Below are 17,697 nucleotides of genomic sequence, written 5' to 3' on the forward strand. Positions count from 1 at the left end.
TATATTTTTTTGATGTGAAGTTTTATTTGGAATAATTTATAGAGTACACTTTGATTAAACTAAAGTAACATAATACAAACTTATATAATAGTGGGATTAACTGAATAATACCAACTAATATGAATAAACTTCGAGTCTCGGAGCACAGCTCAGAGTAAGTAATGTAATGTAAAGATTAACAGGACGAATACCAATAAGAAATTAAAAAGAAAATCCATATTGAAAAATATATGTTGTAAAGAAAACAAAATTATTACATATTTTTACTAATCATGGTCCAAACAATTATCTTCAATAATTTTTGCAAAATTTTGATTCCACCCTTGTACATGGTAGTAAAGGTCTGTGTATGGGTCTGATGACTCACGTTCAATTATTTTCATTAGGCTTATCAAACTAATAATCTTCTTCAAAATGTCAATTCTAGTTGAATTGTACTCCGTATCACAATCCAAAATTTTTCTTAAATCTTCTTCAAGAAGTACCAGTATAGGGGAATCAACCATTGCACTCGAAGACCACTGATGCTTTTCTATCAAACTGCTGATCTCGGACTGATAGTACTTTAGATGTTCCAAAGTAACTTCGTATGGAAATGCATTAGAATAATATAGATAGCAAACTAATTTCCGTAATGTTAGAACTCTTGTTATGTTCGTAGTAGTACTTTCCAGCTTCAATAGAGGATGAAAAGTGTGTCTTTTAAACATTTGTTTATTATGATCTGATTCTTCCCTGTGTTTCATGCGCTCGGAATCTGATAGCAACTGAAGACCACAAAAGTGGCAAAACAGACTTTTAACTTTACTAAAAGAAAAAATAGGTATATATATCGTTTATCAAAAATGTCTCCATACACTTAGCATCATTCCTGGTAAATCAAGCTTTCTAAATTTTGTTTCAGAGGTTTGGTTGTATATACTAAAGGAAAATGCTATATTTAAACTGAAAATACTGGTTTACTAACGAACTGACGTAAAGTTAGTTAATTATTCCACAAAAACAAAATAATCTCCAATAAAAAAGTCCATACATATTACTCAATTATTGTTGCTTATTGATTTATCATAAAGCAAGATAATAGCATCTTCTTTTAATTAATACAACCAATACGTTGAGAACTCTCATGTGTTTACCAAAAACAGGAAGTACATGGAGATACTTTTTTAATAGACTGTATAAGCATTCTAAATTATAATAAAAGTATGTGAAAGATGGGTAATGTGAATATGTGAATAAGGGCTTTGCCACTAAATATTCGATGGTCTAGTTTACAAATGTAAGTACAAAAATGTATGTTTTGAGTTATATGAATTTTAAAGTTTATAAGTTCGCCAAAATTTGCGTTTTTGATTATACTTATAAACAAATGGAAGAAAGCTCCCTGGCACCAACAAATTTGAATATTTTACTTACCACTAGTGTGCATAAGAAAATTTATGCCTAAATTATTTGTTAGTGAGTTCAACTCAGTTTTGCTAGAAAATGCACTTATAACATTTGTGTTATGTGTTCTAGACCATCGACTGTGTCGATGGTGGTTGATGGTGTCGATACTCTGGTCGATATATATTGATATATATGCATGCAATTAATTTACAATTTACCTCTGATGCGCCTGGGTTCGAATGTGTTCTTCCAGAGTGGAATCACATTTGCCGCAAAAAGTGCAAGAACTCTCTTCGGCCATTTCCATTTTAGATGCCATACTTTTAACAGCGGTAACTAACGTTATCGTTAATAAGAATTCTCTGTTCAAGTTCAACTGAAAACTGATAGAGTATAGAGAAAAGAAACTGTGAAAGAAACGTGGTATACCAGAAACGTAAATCACAGTTGATCACAGTCTGTCGCAGATGTGAATAAAAACCACAGATAAAACCTGTGATAATTTTTTTTTCCACTAAAGCCCCGTTCTCAGAACTGCGACTGTCGCCAGCGACACGACAAAAGAACCAATCAGATTTGTACAAAATTCAAACAGCTGTCAATTTTAAATTTAGTACAGCTCCCATTGGTCGTTTGAAGTGTCAATCAGTGTCGCTGTCGACACGACGCAGTTCTGAGAACGGGGCTTAAAGCAGCTGACTATAGTCTATAAAAAAGTACAGTCGTATAACCTATAAAAAACCTGATAAAAAATGTATTAGGGATGTAGGGATGTCCAAAAAACATCGATATTTCCGATTTCCGTTTCGATGCTGCTTCTATTCACTAGTTTCTACGTCCCGCTAGTCAACTCGTGTATCCTACAGTGTTGCCGTTTGCTGTTTCCTTATTTTATCTTATGGTGCGTTCCTTAAGGAGGGTCCACATTTAGTAACATGTTATATAACATTGCTATATAACAAGCTACATGTAACATGTTAAAAAACCGGGGGCCGTCCACATTATAGTTTTCGTAGTCATGAATCGTTTTGGCGAGAAAGAGGTTCAGCTCGCAGCAGCGGCGTGCGTAATTATTTTTGAACAAAGGGAAAGAAAGTCGAGAAAAAAAGCGGTTTTGAGTCCGCCATAGCCTACCAGCAAGATCTAGACACAGTTGAACTCAATTAGCTTAATTAGCTTATCTTTTCAATACTTGCCTCGGCTGTTTCTCGTGGTGTGTTTCTGTCTTTTAAAATCATTAATAACTTAAAAGCAAAAGCAAACCATTTTGAATTATCCACTTCGTCTAAACCATGCAGTACCTGATTTGCATTTCTTTTTGTTCCCTCTGGAACTGGCCTATTAGATAACGCATTTTTTTCTCAACTTTTTCTCTTTCCAAATACATACTATGAAATGAAAATCGCTGTCATTTTATATGGAAAATTATATGGGGAATGTCATCGATCGTCATGTCCAAGCCCACTAACCAGTAAATAAACAAACCAATATCAGCTCACCACACTCAAGAACGGTAAACTAAGAACGGTTAACTGTTCTTGCACCACACTAAGATTCTGTCGCGCACGTCCCTGATAATATGAGCGGCTAAACTAGAAATTTAACAAGTGTGGACACGTTGTTTCATGTTACAATAGCAATGTTGCACAACATCTTTTGATCTTTACCGACTACAAATGGATGACATCTAGCAAGTTATATAGCATCGAAATTTGCTAAATATAACTAAAAAATATGTAACATGTTATATAACTTTGCTATATAGCAGTGTTATATAGCAAGTGTGGACCGTCCTTTACAGGTACGAGCATTGAGCAGTGTCTAGTTCTAGCAGTCAACTATTAAGCTTGACCAATCAGGTTGGTTAGCGTGATTATTTGAAGGGTGTTAATACATTTGTGTTTATCAAAAACTCTAACGTGATTGGTCGGGCTTAATAGTTGCCTGCTAGGGCTAGACACAAGTCGAGCATTGGTATCTCCTTAGACAAGGAAAGAGAGGGGACGGCTAACACGCATATTCTCCCGTGATCGGTTTGTGAGGCCAAAATTCGATCGGCGGCCATACTTTGGTGACAAGACTTCGAGGAGACACCGAGCGAATTTTTATGTTTTTTTGTGACAACTGTTTTGTTTTAAATTTATAAACTGTATTGTTTAGTATGGTGAGATGTTCAGCGTATGGCTGCAAAGGCCGAAGCGAGAAGAAAGTGGCTGGAATTACATTTCACAGGTAAAAATTGATACACAACTTTTGTTATGTGGTCATAAAATGTACATTTTTTCATTATAGCAGTAAAAATATGTAAAATGCTTTTAATATGTTTTGTACCACATCCAAACCAAACTATTTTTTATAATTCCAAGTAGTATTTTCAATATCCTGTATTATAATTAATGTTTGAAACTCTAAATAATGCTACTCAGCATGGATTTCTCCAGTGGCGTAGGGAATTATAATCAGAGAAATACAATTTCTGCAATAAACATTTTTTTATATATTTTACATGTAAAAAAATGTATAAAGTATAAAGTATTGTTATCAAATATGTAAAATAATTGTAAACTATAAAAAAATTTAAAATTCTAGTGATAAAAAATCTATATGTATAGTTGTTATATAAAACTTAAATTTACCTGCCAAGATTTGCTGGGGGTGGACAAACTTGTGGTGGGCTACTTGTTACTTGTTACTACATATATTTTTTTAAATATTCTTTCAAAAAATTTCCTAATTTAAGTGTATAATAATAGTTGCAGTGAGTAATTAATAAAAATTTAAAAATAAATAAAATAACACAAAGTTTCTAGAATTGTTTTTTTTTGTGGAAAATTAGGATATTCTTATGATTGAAGGTAACAAATATTAAAAATTACATTATTCATTGAATCTGTACGCAAGTGTGAAGGGGAATGGCTAGATTCATTATTATACCGTATGGTCGAAAAAAAACGACGTCCAGTGGCTTGTAAATGACGATCGACTACATTTTCCATATAATTTTACATATAAAATGACAGCGATCTTCATTTCATAGCCATCGCTGACGCCGTCGTTTTTCGATGTCGTTTTGTATAGTTTTTATGTTATTTTATATGTAGAATATGTATATACACGTATAAAACATATGGTATTACATTATTTTTTATTTAATTATACATTATACACACAGGGCCTATTTTTCATCTGGTCGGGCCATAAGGCCCAAGCAAAAATTCGGGCCCTCTTTTCCAATAAAATTCAAAAATTCAAGAAATTATTAATATCACAACCTTTAACGGGCCCCCCAGACCACCGGGCCCAAGGCCCAGGCCTTATGGGCCTTATGGTAAAATAGGCCCTGTATACACATGTTAATAAATAAATAATTGTCTTGATAATCAGTCCACTGTGACTGTTAAATAAATTTTGCATTATCGACTTAGATATTCTAATATTATAAAGGTGGGACTATAAAATACAAAATTGTATATGCATTACTAAAAAATGAACGATATATTAGTTTATACGTTTTAATAAATATTTTGTACCGTCTAGGTACAAGCTAATTTCTGATGCTACGCCATTGGAGAATTTCGCGTGGTGACAACTTGCCTCACTTTCAGCTGCCGTGTTACCTGTCCCCCTGCTGTCCCCTCTCTTTCCTTGTCTAATGGTATCTCGGTAACCGTAATTCGAACATGGTTAAACTGGGGCAAAGTTGCGTTTTGCGATGTTCACCAAGATATATTATTATAATGGTAAATTCCTATATATATATTCATGCTTATGAATATATATATAGGAATAATATATATATTCTCAAGTATTTATATATATTGGTATAATTATATATTACCAATAAATTATATATTACCATAGAATTGAAAAACCTTTTCACTAGTGAAATAAAAAAAGTTGGTTTCCATTTGAAAAAAATGATTTTTGATAATTTTTTAATCGCTCAATTCCATGACAGTTACCGCCATTCCTATATGACATTTGAACCACTTAATTTCTGAAATAGATAGCCAGATGTCTTCTCTTTATGGCACAGTAGCTGTGGTAATCACTAAATTTGACGTTTAGGCTATACAAATTTTTTTGAAAAGTAGCTTTTTTCGTCCCAAGAACAGTTAACCTAATAGGACTGCTCATTCAGCCAAAAGTGTCCGCCAGGTGCATGCGAAAACTACTCGCTTTGTGACGTCATTGTAGCCCTTGTCATGGTTATTAGTCCTTATCCGGCAACCAATAATACACACACGTGCATTATTGGTTACCGAATGCAAAACGTTCATTATTTGGTTTATTTATTTAAACACCTTATATGTATGCAGTATAGAAAATTAACTGTATAAATCGTATTAAATACTCGGATAATGCATTTTTAAGAACAGCAGTTCCCAGCATCACCTTTTGCAAGCATTCTTTTTAGAGTACTTCCATATTTTGCTTTAAAATAATTAATAAACAAAATCGTGGGCACTTAGTATGCACTTTGTCACAATCCACAATACAAAATGAACGTATTTATACACTCTATAGCTTTAAAAACTTTAAAGAAACCTTTTTCACATTTAAAATTGACAAAATAATTAACTCAAAATTTCTTAGCTGTTATTTTTATAAGTTTACCATAGGCAACTAATATACACATTATCATGACAAGGCCACGAAGGCTTTGACAAGGGCTGCAATCTGCAATGACGTCACAACTGTCAGCTGAAGCGCGGGAAGAGGCGAACGTACGTCTTATGAGGATGAGCAATCCTATTAGTTTACCGTTCTTGTTTTCGTCCAATAATTTTAAATAGTTTTTTTTTCTCAAAAACGGTTAATGTTAGATGTTAGGTATAGAGTGTTTAACATCAATATTCAAAGAATTTTACAGAGAATTCAAGTATGAAATTAAAAATGGGGGCACCCATTTAAAATAAGAAAGTTGCTGTCAACTTCCGGTATATCCAGAAGTGCCGCCATATTGAAAATATTTTTAATCGATAGATCTCTTAGATAGATCTCGTTGTAAAACAATGATGCGCAAAAAATCTCCGGTCTAGATATTGTGGTTCTCTAGAAACTTCTAATGCACGCTCAGTCTGGGACACCCTGTATATATGTATCCCAAGAATACTTTTTTCTTGCTTAGATTAGACATTATAGATATACCGTATGATCGAGAAAAAATGGAGTCCAGTTGGCTTGGAAATGACGATCGTTGACATTTCCCATATAATTATATAAACTTATATATAAACGTATAAAATGACAGCGATCTTCATTTCATAGCCATCGCTGACGCCGTTTTTTTTTTCGATCGTGCGGTACTTTTATGTTATTTACTTAGATAAGTGAGAAATTAATTAAATCAATCTAAGCTTTTCAGAATAATAGTAAAACTAGAGTATAGTGAGCGGAATAATTGGGAAAGGAAATGAAATAAAAAAGAAAACAAAGGATTAAAAAACAATACTTTGTCATATATTTCTTCGGCGTAAGAAGACCCATCAATTTACAAAAATATCAAAACCACTCTCAAAATCTGGGGAGAGGACGCGCAGCGCCTCTACCCAGAAAACGGATTGCAGTAAATTTATACAATATATTTTTTTAGATAGGTATTTAAACTGTAGTGATCGCTATTTTGCTTATGGTTTAATTATATTCAAATTATTCAACAAATACAGTGTCTATTCAGTCGTTCTAGGAGAGATCTGGATATAAGGAAACAAAAAAAAAGAACAATCTTAGCACGACAGTATAGGGTGCTGTTTAGAACCTATATCGAATTTCTTTTATGCATTGTATAATTAAATATAATTATAGTATTATACAATATAATTACTATAATAAAGATTTTTTAAGTATATATTATGTATACTATAACTATGAAAACTACTACAAGCTAAGCATATTTTGCAGTTTCTTGGGATAGATAAAATTACATAGAGGCTAGGTAGGTAGTTAAATAAAATTTAATATTTATATATATGCGTGATTATATTTGAATTATGATTTAACGTTTACCTTTATGAAAATATTTGTAGCATTTTTTAATTAGTTTCTTAAATTATATTACAAGTATTTTTTGGAACAAACTTTACAATTTTTAGAGCGAAAAATCCAACAAAGGTAACAAGGAATAAAAAAGCCTTTTCACAAAAATATTATATTTGATCCTGAAATGGAACAGTAATACCTTAAATATTAGGTTTATTATTCACCTCTCTTTAATTTAAAGCTCAAGACCTTTTATTTTATAAATAAAAGCACATTGTAATAAGACAGACAATAAAAGTTATGTATATATTAGGTAGACGAGTTGCACTCGAATATATTCCGAACATGTCCGATTCACCCCATATACGTCTGTGACCATCGCTGTTTCACGGCCAAAGGCGGAATTCGGGCTAGCTTTATACATCAGTTTATATTATAAAATAACAATTATAACAAATTAACGATTCAATATTTTTACCATTAAAATTACAGATAACAACATTCAACTCAAATGCCACCTCACAAATATTTGGCATTAATAGGAGCTTCGTCCAACATGTCGAGGGCGCCGAGTCACTGGAGGAATCTGCGCGAGCTGCTGTGACTCGCGTCACCGACACTTGAGTCTATTTGCCTTCGGGTTACTCGGTCTACTTTGGTAACACCCCTTTAAGAACTATTTCCTAGTAAAACGTGAGGTCAGGAAAATCTTTTTGTTTCTTCTTGGAATTGTACTAGATTATCCTTCGGTCCAGAGGTCCGTCGAGGCTCGACGGACCACGGACCCGGCCGATAATGACTTAAGAGACTACAGACGAGAGCAGGACAACGTCCCTGTCAGAGGGTGAGTGGACAAAGGCGCAGTCCCGCGGTGGTGGGCGAAGACAAACTGCTTGCGAGGTGAGCGCCGCAAGAAGCGAAAAGCCCCAAGATACGACAAGCTCCGTTACTAGGCCGCTAAACAGAAGGGAGAATCGTATCATGGGGCGGTCACCGCCAACCACTGGTCTCGCAGAGGACAAGCTTATTCCGATACGGAGTGTATATATATTTATGTATGTATATATGTATAAGTATGTGCGTGTGACAAGCCGCGGTGGTCAGGCTCCTCCGTCATACACGAATACACTAGAAATCGCAAGTATCACTCTATATCTATCACATATCTACCTTAAAACTGCGACGCTCCAAAAAAAGATAGGTCCTAAACAAGATCAAGTCGAGGAATTGGATTAACACCTTTGGTTAAATTTTCTAGATAGATACATGGACTATTTATTGAATTAGATTGAATCCCTTACCGAAAATCATTTTGTGTAACCCGGTAGAACATTTTTCATTCGTAACGATTGAAAGTAAGTGTTGTTGGCTTGAGGAGCTTAAAACAATTCAAAAATACAACGGGTGTTGTTGCAATTCCAAAATCCGCTTGCTAATTCCGTCGCTACCTGTCTCGTAGGCTTGCCAGTAGACACTTCATTATGTTAAGTTCTATGTATATTACAAATAAAACGGAGTACTACAAACAAAATAAACGAGTTAGTATAAAATACAAAACCATATTAGGTTTAAGCAACAGCATCGCCTAAACGTAGCGCGCAGTTGTTGCGAAACAGAACAACTGCGTGCTTCGGAAGTCTCATAAATTTAATTTTAATAATTTATTTCTTTCTAATCTATCTACATAACTGTATAATTTAGACCTAGGTAATAATAGATTTCAACTGGGGAGAGGCCGTAATTTAGTGCTTAACAAACAATTGCGACTAAGTACAAAATTACATATTTCAAGACTGTCCGTTAAACCTGTTTTTTCTTCATTTTATTTCAACGACCCAACCCGAAAATGCCTCTATAAGACACACTTCCAAAAATCTGATTCTCTTTTGTTATATCTACTGGGAGTCACTTTTAAGTACTTTTAGTTTCCTACCATCTAATTTTATAATCTACATATTTATTTTAAGTATTATGATAATTACATTACAAAAACATTCCCAGAGCGTTTCTTAAGTCTAGTGCCTACAGTTCATTTATTATTGTATACAGTGGTTTGCTTCTGCGATCGGATCAGGCATTTCAACGTTAGAAACTAAGTCGAGTGAGGTAAAGCACTGTATACGACTGATGGGAGCGTTGACTAAGCAAGGAGATAGGAAAACGACTTGAGTCAGAAGGAACTATAGATCATGTAAACTAACCTTCATAACTTGTGTTACAAGAATATATATATATCTTACTCTCATGAATTATGCATACTTGATTATATATTCTAAAATAAATAAAAAATAATAATATTAAAAAATTTTAATTAATAAAGTTCACCAAATAATTTGGCACAGTCATATTACAAGACATTTGATACTAAGGCTTAATCTATCGGCATATTCCAGATATTTTTTAATTGGTGCAAACAATAGATTATTATAGAAACCAGAATCTTTATTGTTGGTTGAATATATTCTTTGTTCATAACTATGTATTCACAAAGTTTTAATTAACAAGTCTGACCAATTGATAAAAGAAGTAATCTTCATCTGGGATGTGAGAGATATAAAAAGCATAAAGTGAGCTGTTTAAAAAGATAGATGTCTCGATGTTGGTTTATATGATCTGAGAAAGGAACAGGCACGCAAAAACTGGGCCGAAGGACAGTCGAGAGAACGATCTAGGTGCGTGAATGATTACCGCCTCTCTCCGCTTTGGCAGATAAGTGCTACGGGCACGCTCGAAGCCCCGATGGAAGCGGGTTGCGAGGAGGCCCGCGTACGAGGACGACCAAATGCTTCGGTTGGGTAAGAAAAAGAGTCCCGCGAAAGGCTGCGAATTGGTGCGGGGTGCGGATCCCCGTCCCGCATAGGCACCTGGCTGGGGCGGCCTAGCCCCACTTATTGCTTAGTCCCTGGCGCACGCGCGGCGCCTCCGCACTCGACAGGTACTGGTGAGAGCCGCTGGCGCAGCGCGGCGCGCGGCGCACGACGTCACGACTGCTGCGTGGGTTAGGTACGAGTGGAGCTGCGCATGGGGCCCGTCGGCGGCTAGACCGCCGTTTCCGTGTGGCTGTGGGAGGACAGTCGTTCCACGTCGATCTCCGGGATGGTCAGCTCGTCGGGGATGTTGTCCGCATATTCTATGGAAGAAGTTTGCGACAACCTCTTAGAGAGGGAGGTTTGCTTGCGGAGCACCTCGGCTAGGGAAGCATTGCTGTGCTCGCCGTATCGAGCGTCTAGGCCCTGTCGGAAAGCATTAACTACTCGGATCTGAAATTAACAGAAAACACCAAAACGAAAAGAATTAAAATAGGATCATTCCGGGTCGTGTGGCGAGCTGTTAGCACATTCTAGAGAACAAATCGTGCAGTTATTTATTGTCAAGCTCCATGATTGGTTTCTCCACGATAATGCCCGTCTAAACGGTTTTTATTTTCTCAAATATCTAAAATTCTTAAGTATTTACCTAAGACCAACCAGTATACAGGTGTATATGCCTAGTACGCAATCTTTACAAATATTAAATATATTTGCGTCTTCCTTACACAAAGCTACGCAAGTATTGTCTAATAATATAGCATACTCACATTTCACACATTGTTGCTGGGGACTGACGATTTTATACAAAAATTAACAATTTTATTGATAAAAAGACGCTTTCCTGCACTACAGCTTTGTAAAAAATCTTTAGTTCTAAAAATAATTCAATTTTGAAATGCTATTTAAATTTCCACGCTAAAACATATTCCTGCGCAGCCTTGTGTAATAACGGTCTTGCTGTTATTAGTATTTTTTATAATTAACTACATTTACCACCTATTCCTTTTATTTATTTTTTGATGAATATGCTACAGAAGTTGATTATATTTATAGGTATGTTTCTGTTATATTTTTTTTTCTAAAGTAATAATATTCAGGGTATTGTATAATGGTACCTCTCAAACTATAAAAACAAAATATGTTTACAAACAGCTGAATATTAAATTCATTACAATTCAACTACAACAAGTCATTTCGTCCTAAAAATCAAGCGATATTCGAAAACCAAAATACTGATTGGTCGATGACTAAAAGCGGTTGAAGCAAGCCGTCGAGTTAGCATGAAAGGTCCTCTACAGACTAATTAGCTAATACAGAATGCAACTTAAATCTCTAAAAGTAAAAAGAAAAATGGTAGGCTAACATCAGTTGCGATTATTTACAAGTCAGATCGTGTCTGATAGTTCTTACGTAAAGGTTAGTGGCGAGGTATGGCCATCGACGACTTGCCCTAAATGGCGGATCTACATTATTCTAAACACTTATTTAAGAGAATATTAATCTACTTTGCCTAATAACACATACACACAATCTGTACAAATACCAATACCTAAGAATTTTTTTGTTTTAGTTTAGTTAAGAAAAATGTTATATATATAAAGAGGGCAGTTTTCTAGGAAGAGATATTTTCTAAAACGTACTTACCAAAATACATTTTCTTTGGGATTTTTACTTTCTAGAAGAGTTCTAACTGAAACTCGGGCATTAAACAATTACATAAAAGGATTGGGTTCAGTCAAAATTTCGACCAGTAAGAGTTTTAATATATTTATATTTACAAATTAAAAATTTTACTGACGGTCCCCATTAATAATAAAAGCATAGGATTTTATATCGTGCTACAGACAATTTCCTTTACAGAAGGTAATGTTAGCGAGGTTAAGTACGTGTGAATTATGCCTAGCTTAGATATACCCATCTTCTGTTAAAATGTAGCAGTAAAATGAGAATATATGGGAAACATACACTGTGCAGTGATATCGTGCATTAAACAGAAACCTATTTAAGAAGATGGATACACAAACTTTAATGATATCTACATGGTAGCTTGAAAAAAAAACGACTATATTTGGGGAATGAGTAAAATATTGTGTATATAGAGGAGAACCCACTCTTGGAGCAAAAAAGATAGATTTTAATCATACTTTTAGCTTGAAAAGAAAATGTAGAACTTACAGGCTAAAATCTACCTTATTTTAAATACAATAAACATGCAATCTTCATATATACATGCCACACGATTAGCTGTGGCTTGCATACATACATGTGAAATAGGCTGTTCGACAGTGTGTGTACTGCCACGTCAGCAAATATAGTGACACATGCCGTGATTAGACATTTTGAGGCTGAGATACAAAGCTGTTGTAACTAAAAAGCTGCCTCCAGTCAACTTCAACATATATATGGAAGGAATAAGATGGAGTATAGGTAGAAGGTGTTGACGTTGATGAGGTTTGTCAACATTTATAATGCACTCTAACATACTTGTCTGACTTATCTACACTTATTTTTTCCACTGGCTTTTTTTAGTTTGCAAATCAAAAGAAACTTGACAGCGTCAGAGAAATATATTAGAGCGGTGGGAAACATTAATTGTTTTTTGTTTTTTAATGATGTGAGCTGTCGAGTCCGAAAAAAATAAACAAGACAGCAGGCTATAGTTATTTGAACTGCAATGTTAACATCGCAATTGGTCGCGAGTGATTAAATCAGGATAAAAACATTGAACTTGCAATTTCCACAAAAACACAGTTTTAACTGTCTGAGCACCACTTAACAACACACGAATAACAATATTTATACATACAGTTTTTACCAGATATTTCTTAGATTGCTTACTTGACTTTGCCCCACCTGTATGTATGTATATATGTGGGTATTAGTAAACACACCAAAACTCTCATAAATAAAACTATTACGATAAAACACACATAATAACGAAAACAATAATAAAAAAGGCCACTTAAACACAACTTGGCATTTAGTCAAAAAAATAAAATCTGTTAATAGATTTATAGGTTTTTATTTTAAAAAAATTATCGCAACTGTGTTAAAACAAAAACTAAGTACACTTTCTCAATAGAGTATGGCAACGTCACATGGATGAAGAAACCTTGGGGGCATCCCATATCCGAATGTGCGTCTCCATACAAAAATAATTGTGTAAAATTATACAATACCAAAAAAACAAATTTATCGGAAACAATTTTATACAAATAAATAGAAGCCTCTACAGTAAATTTAACAAACAACACTATAACTATGTGCAATGAGGCCAATTCGGCCAATTTTAAAAAGCATCAGGCGCTAAGAATATAATAATCGAGATTAAACTTTTAGTTTTATTATTCGAGGCTATACGAAAAATACTTTTTATGTTACCAGGCAAGCGAAAAACATTTAGCCTATGTTTTACCGTAGTTACTTTACTGTTAAAAATCTACATTACTTTTTTTGAACAAGTTAACATTGTATGTCTCTAACAATTATTATTTCTATATACATTAAAATCACTCAACAGTTTGGCTTGATGTTGGGTAGGCTAAAAATGTTCCATTTTTATTTTTTCTCAGCTTTCTTGAATTTAATCAAAAAGAAGTGACACAAAGAAAACATTCTTCTTGTTAAGACTGTCTATATAGATTAGGCCGACCATGAATAAAATTAAGTACTGGAAATAAGTGTTTAGGCGGTTTTATTGAAAAAATATGAGGTTGAAAATATCAAGAAAGTCGAGGAAAATAAAAATTATTTTTTTGGCCGTTCACCTGATACAATTTTTTTGAACATAAACTTTTCTGGCTTTATATTTACATTATTTATACCAACAATTAAAGATATTGGCTCTTAATAAGTAGTTTTTCCTTAGCTAATAAAAAGTGTCGAAACCAAAAGGAAAAGATATAAATAAGGGGTGTTGAGAAAGGTAAAATTGGAGAGACAATACATATTGAACCGCGAATCTGCCTGGTCGACGGTAATTTGAACAAATAAAATTTGATCATTCGGCCGAGCTATTTGTCGATTTGAGCGATCTTATGCATCTGTGAACTAAACGTTGTTAACCAACGGAAATAAACTAACCAAAAATCGAACAAAGGGTTCATGCGGCATGCTAAATCAAAACTAAAAAACTAAATAAAAATAAAACCAAACCACTACAAAAAACGGAAAAGGCTAAAAAGTACTTCACTGCTTCAACATTGGCCAAGGCTCCGAAGTAGTACCGAAGCTCCTGAAGAAATCGCTTTGAGAGTGCCTTTACAGCGCAATATGAAGCAGTGGAAGCGGCTGCACATTAAAAATATACAAACAAGGGCGAGAGCGCATACGAATTACACAGCAGACAGAAAAGATGTAGGAAAAGCAGCTTACAGCTTGGTCAGTTGAGCTCTTGCTGTATGGAACTGGAATCAAACGTTCTTGTAATTCACCACCTATCACCTTCAAGAGTAATAAAGGGCAACATTAAAGAGTGATTCGACAGACAGTGATAGACACAAAACAATAAAAGATAGTGCACAGAATAATAGACGCTACTAAGTAAACCTGAAATAAGTCTGTAAAAAAAACAGCGCTATATATACAGGGTCATAGTTTTGGTAAAGCCTACATACTTGCCCTGAAAAATTCCAATTTCCATTACCCTATCGCTATTTTAATCTAATCTTTCCACAACAAAAAGACAGTGTTCTCCATTTTTATCGCGTTCAATATATAAAATCACCTCCTACGAGCAAAAACACTTCTTTTTGTTCACAGAATTTCAAAAAAACATGCAATATTTAAGCTACATACCAAATTGATTTCAAATGGATTATTTTCACAAGGTTATAAGCTTCATATTTAGGAAAAAAAATTTCGGGACAAAATGCACCTTACCAAATCTACGGGTTTATATTTTTTACAACCCTTTTAGTAATTAACAAAGAAACCTACCATTATATCATTCCAAGTTCTTAAATTTTATCGACTTACAACTATAATTAATATGAAAGGAGTTAAGGACCTAATACGATATTTCAGAGTAATATAAATATCGTCACAAAGACAGGCTTAATATTTACAAATTTGGAAGACGAAGATGGATCTACGAAGAGGGTTGTAAAGAAATAAAACAAAACGAATAGAAATTCATCCTGTATATTGACTAAATTGGAGAAATAAGAAGTTAACAAGCCTAGTCGCTGTATTTTTTGCAATAAGAAAACGTGGAGGCTACTCAGGTATGCTTAATGATGTAAAGGGTAATATTACCGGTAATTTTGGTAATATTACCGGTAATTTTGGTAATATTACCGGTAATTTTGGTAATATTACCGCAAAATCGGTAACACTGGAAATGTTTATATATTTTTTCCGCTCTACTCTTTTCCTTTTTTTTTTTGTCAAAACAAGATGGGGCTGCTGTTTCTTGTCTAAAAAACGTTTTGGACACTCATTAAAAAGCTTTGTAGTTGATGATTATAATAGCCCAGATATTTATGATGTTCTTTCACCAAACACAGTAAGCCTTCTGCTTCGAAACGAATTTTGGATACAAATACAAGCAACTTATGACTTGTTTAAGCCAATCTCTAATTGCATAATTTAGGGGGGGGGCAGATAAAAAGTAATGTAGAATATGCTTTTTAGGGCACCATTTTTAACCCAAAAGCCTAATATTTAACGCAATTTATAGATTTTAGGGGCGGCCTTGGCCCCATGGGCCCCCCTCTGTATCCGCCACTGATGTTGGCTATAGTCAATTTAAATTTACTATCGTAAACAGCCGTAACGGAAAGAATCTTCAGTTCTTACGGATTTGTCTAGAAGAAACAATCTTACCGTGGAAAGGGCCGAAAAACTTACTTATACAGGGTGTTTCAAAAAACATGTGCCATCTCTCGTGGGGAGATTCCTCACGTAAAAATAACATTTATTTTTCATATCAATGTAGGTCCGATTCTGCTTTGTTTCGTAGCTACAGGGTGTTAAAACTTTAATAATTTTTCGATTTAATATAATTTTCTTTTAAGTACTTTTTGTGATTCAAACGAAAAATTTTGAGGGTATAAGTTACTATAAGTGCTACATATTTTAATGCTAAAAAAGTGTCGATAAATTCATCAGGGACGTGCACATGTGTTATCAGGGAATAGTTTTCAAAAAAAAAAAAACATGTGCGCCACTGACTTTCTTTCTTTTGATATCAAAATTGTATAGGCTGTATAATGCCAATTAAAAGTTATCTCTTGATATTTTGTCGAATTCGGCTTCCTTGATAAGATAAACGCAATTTTATTAATCACAATTAATAAAATTAAAATAAAAATGAAACTAATAAATTGTATATTTTAGCTAATTTATTATTAAATATTATTACTATTAGTTATTATTACTATTAGTCGAACATACAGCAATTTCAAATAAAAAATTATGGTATTTAAGATAATTACCAAAAACCTAATTTTAAAAAATTTTAACATCCTGTAACTCTAAAACTATGCATTTCCATACCCATGTTTATAGGAACTTTTCTTCATATTTTTTGATGAGGAATCAATGAGTACTTATTTAAAACTTTCGCAAGTTAATGCTATTAAATTTTTTTAAAGGTTGCTATTAGACTTGGATCAAGGCAAATTAAAAAAATTGCGTTTATCTCATCAAGGAGGCCGAAATCGACAAAATATCAAGAGACAACTTTTAATCGGCATTAAATTGCTTACACTATTTCGCCAACAAGTTAAAAAAAGTTAGTGGCGTACATTTTTTTTTAGAAAAATATTCCAGTGATAACCCATATGCACGCCGTTGTCGTATTTATAGTACTTGGAAAGAAAATTATAATAAATCGAAAAAATATTAAGATTTTAATACCTGTAGCTAAGAAAAAAAGCAGAATCGAACCTATGTTGATATGAAAAATAAATCTTATTGTTACGTCAGGAATCTCCCCACGAGAGATGGCACATGTTTTTTGAAAAACCCTGTATTGCCCAAAATTATAATTTACTAAATGGAGAACATCCAAGAATGGTAGAGGCTGTTGAGAAAGAAATGGAAGAAGATATCGATTTCGAAGTAACTCAATTAACGAAAGAGAAAGAAGAAACATATAAGATTAAGGATGATTTACCATTATCCACTCTATCACGTACTATAACATAGGCCACTCTGACTAGCTTAAAAACGTTCTTGTCTTTTTTGTAATGTTTTTACTGTTTTGAAATAAAAAAAATAATATTATTTACAAAGCTGTTTTTTATAAATTACTAATGTTACCGTAATATTACCGATTTATAAATTACCGGTAATTTTACATCACTAGGTATGCTTACACGTGATCTATGAAAATGTGTTCGAAAAAAAAACAGACACACGATTGCTCAAACGTGTGTACTTTTGCTTGGCTCAGTGCCGAATATTAAGAACAGAGCATTTCGAGCATTGTGAGGTTCCAAAAGCATACCCCTACTGGTCTGCGTGACTGAGAGTTGTTGTAGAACAGATAAAAATTGATAGATTCTCATTC

The 17,697-nt window shown here is 33.8% G+C and overlaps 2 protein-coding genes across 9 annotated transcripts in view; both read right to left on the reverse strand.

Annotated features, from left to right (window-relative positions):
- LOC115876839 lies at positions 1-2,092 on the reverse strand. The gene is made up of 4 exons (XM_030892817.1): positions 2,076-2,092; positions 1,819-1,903; positions 1,608-1,765; positions 1-807 (listed from the first exon to the last, which is right to left on the reverse strand). Exons 3-4 carry the CDS (start codon positions 1,706-1,708, stop codon positions 267-269), a joined length of 642 nt encoding a protein of 213 aa, XP_030748677.1. The 5' UTR covers positions 1,709-1,765; positions 1,819-1,903; positions 2,076-2,092; the 3' UTR covers positions 1-266.
- A 4,733-nt stretch (positions 2,093-6,825) lies between these two features.
- The window catches only part of LOC115876840 (plasma membrane calcium-transporting ATPase 2), a 99,321-nt gene continuing 88,449 nt past the window's right edge, over positions 6,826-17,697 (reverse strand). For 6 of the 8 annotated variants that reach the window (XM_030892821.1, XM_030892818.1, XM_030892819.1 and 3 more), the window contains 3 exons: positions 14,556-14,624; positions 13,020-13,034; positions 6,826-10,631 (listed from right to left, as the gene is read on the reverse strand). In XM_030892821.1, the coding sequence (XP_030748681.1) occupies positions 10,410-10,631; positions 13,020-13,034; positions 14,556-14,624 (306 nt within the window). In that variant the 3' untranslated portion in view covers positions 6,826-10,409. The remainder of the gene's footprint in view (positions 10,632-13,019; positions 13,035-14,555; positions 14,625-17,697) is intronic. The other 2 variants (XM_030892826.1, XM_030892827.1) reach the window with 2 other exon arrangements.

This window comes from Sitophilus oryzae, unplaced genomic scaffold, assembly GCF_002938485.1.
Source record: "Sitophilus oryzae breed Bouriz unplaced genomic scaffold, Soryzae_2.0 scaffold_1440_pilon_pilon, whole genome shotgun sequence".
NCBI classification, from domain to species: Eukaryota; Metazoa; Arthropoda; class Insecta; order Coleoptera; family Curculionidae; genus Sitophilus; species Sitophilus oryzae.

Bases quoted from the DNA above. Each gene is read 5' to 3' on its own strand.
- LOC115876839 (XM_030892817.1), bottom strand. From the start codon at position 1,708: ATGGCATCTAAAATGGAAATGGCCGAAGAGAGTTCTTGCACTTTTTGC. The intron at 808-1,607 runs GTAAATTGTAAA...TTTTTCTTTTAG, and splicing joins CGAACCCAGGCGCATCAGAG to TAAAGTTAAAAGTCTGTTTT.